The following is a 1,433-nucleotide window of genomic DNA, read 5'->3' on the forward strand; positions in this document are numbered from 1 at the left end:
GGGGGGGGGCATTGCGCAATAGGGCATTCCAATGGAGCGCGGAGCAGAAGTAAGAAGAACAAAAACGGGAGGGCGTTCCGGGCGCTGGCGCCTTTCCACCCTCCGTTTTTGTTCTTCTTACTTCCGCTCCGCGCTCCATTGGAGTACCGCGTGAGAGGACGTGTGCGGACTGCATCGTGAGAAGGTGCGAATGCACACTCTAAAGATTCTACGAACAATTCTATCCGTATTACAAAGACTTTAGTTGGTAAGATACGGTGAAAGTTGCGCTCACATAATACGAACAGACTTGTTTGTAATTTACGGATAAGAATCTTCGTAAGCCAGGAACTTGGATAATTCATCGTACATTACAAACAAATCTAAATTGATAAGCTGGCTCTCCACCACACCGTAGCTTACGGTTAACTGATATGGAATAGGCTTAATAATACAAATGAAATGTGCCGAATGCTACAGCATAAATACTTTACATAAACCATAGAAAATGATTTACCTGTTTCCCCACTTATCATGCTCTTAAAATGCTACTATTTTTGTCACTCCCAACCCTAAATTGTTCACCTTATATGATCAAAATAATTGAGGACAGAACTTCCGAGCCAGCTTTCCTGACACATAGCCTATCACAAAAATTAATTTCGCATCAACAGAATCCCTGGCTACAGATGCCACTACACATTTACTATCAAAAAATGGTAAAATGACTAATAGTACGAGAAACAGGTGAAATCCTTTAAGGGATAGATGGAAGGAATGCAACTTACATTTAATACATTGCTTGTCATATCATGATTCAGTCCATCGGTGGAAGCAATTATAATAGGGAACTTAAAAGTGTTTCCAAACAGGAGCCCAAGTTAACCACGAGCAAATACAGAGACATTTTATCACGAAGAACGAGCGCGTCGCACTATGTACATAACCAAACCGAACCAAAGCCAATCACCACAACCACAACACAACACTCCCGAACTATTCGCAGTCGCAGCAGCGCGTTCGGTTCAGATGAGTTCCTTTATCCGCAGCTAGTCCCCCCTCCCCTCCCTCCCACGGTAGCACTCCTACAGATTAGGCAATATCTTCACGGCTGTGGTAGATAGGTTGCCAACCTGATCAGACGGTACCAGCACGACAAATGCCTTGAGCGAAGCTGCTCAAGGCCAAGCTTGTCGAGCTGGAGTAGGGTCCTAGGGCCTAGGGATGGGAGGACTTCGTCCTCAGGCAGGAAGAGTGGGGACGGCGGCCACGGTTCGGCACTCGACGCGGCAGTGCTAGGGTTGCTAGGGGGGCCGCCAGTGTGGCGGCGACCTGAGGCCTTCCCCCGGCCCGGGCCCAGGCACCTCCTCGACACCGCACTCCTTGTGCTCTTGGGGCGCCGCCGCTGTCCCGCACCCTGGCGTTGCCGGCGGGGCTGCCTGTGTGGCGGCGAC

The 1,433-nt window shown here is 49.1% G+C and overlaps 1 protein-coding gene across 1 annotated transcript in view; it reads right to left on the reverse strand.

Annotated features, from left to right (window-relative positions):
* Positions 1 to 573: 573 nt before the first annotated feature.
* LOC127751322 (uncharacterized) overlaps positions 574 to 1,433 on the reverse strand; it is a 5,291-nt gene continuing 4,431 nt past the window's right edge. The window contains exon 4 of the mRNA XM_052274688.1: positions 574 to 707. Coding sequence (XP_052130648.1) covers positions 574 to 707 — 134 coding nt within the window. The remainder of the gene's footprint in view (positions 708 to 1,433) is intronic.

The sequence above is a fragment of the Frankliniella occidentalis genome, unplaced genomic scaffold, assembly GCF_000697945.3.
Source record: "Frankliniella occidentalis isolate FOCC.00 unplaced genomic scaffold, Focc_3.1 Scaffold425, whole genome shotgun sequence".
In the NCBI taxonomy this organism is placed as follows: domain Eukaryota; kingdom Metazoa; phylum Arthropoda; class Insecta; order Thysanoptera; family Thripidae; genus Frankliniella; species Frankliniella occidentalis.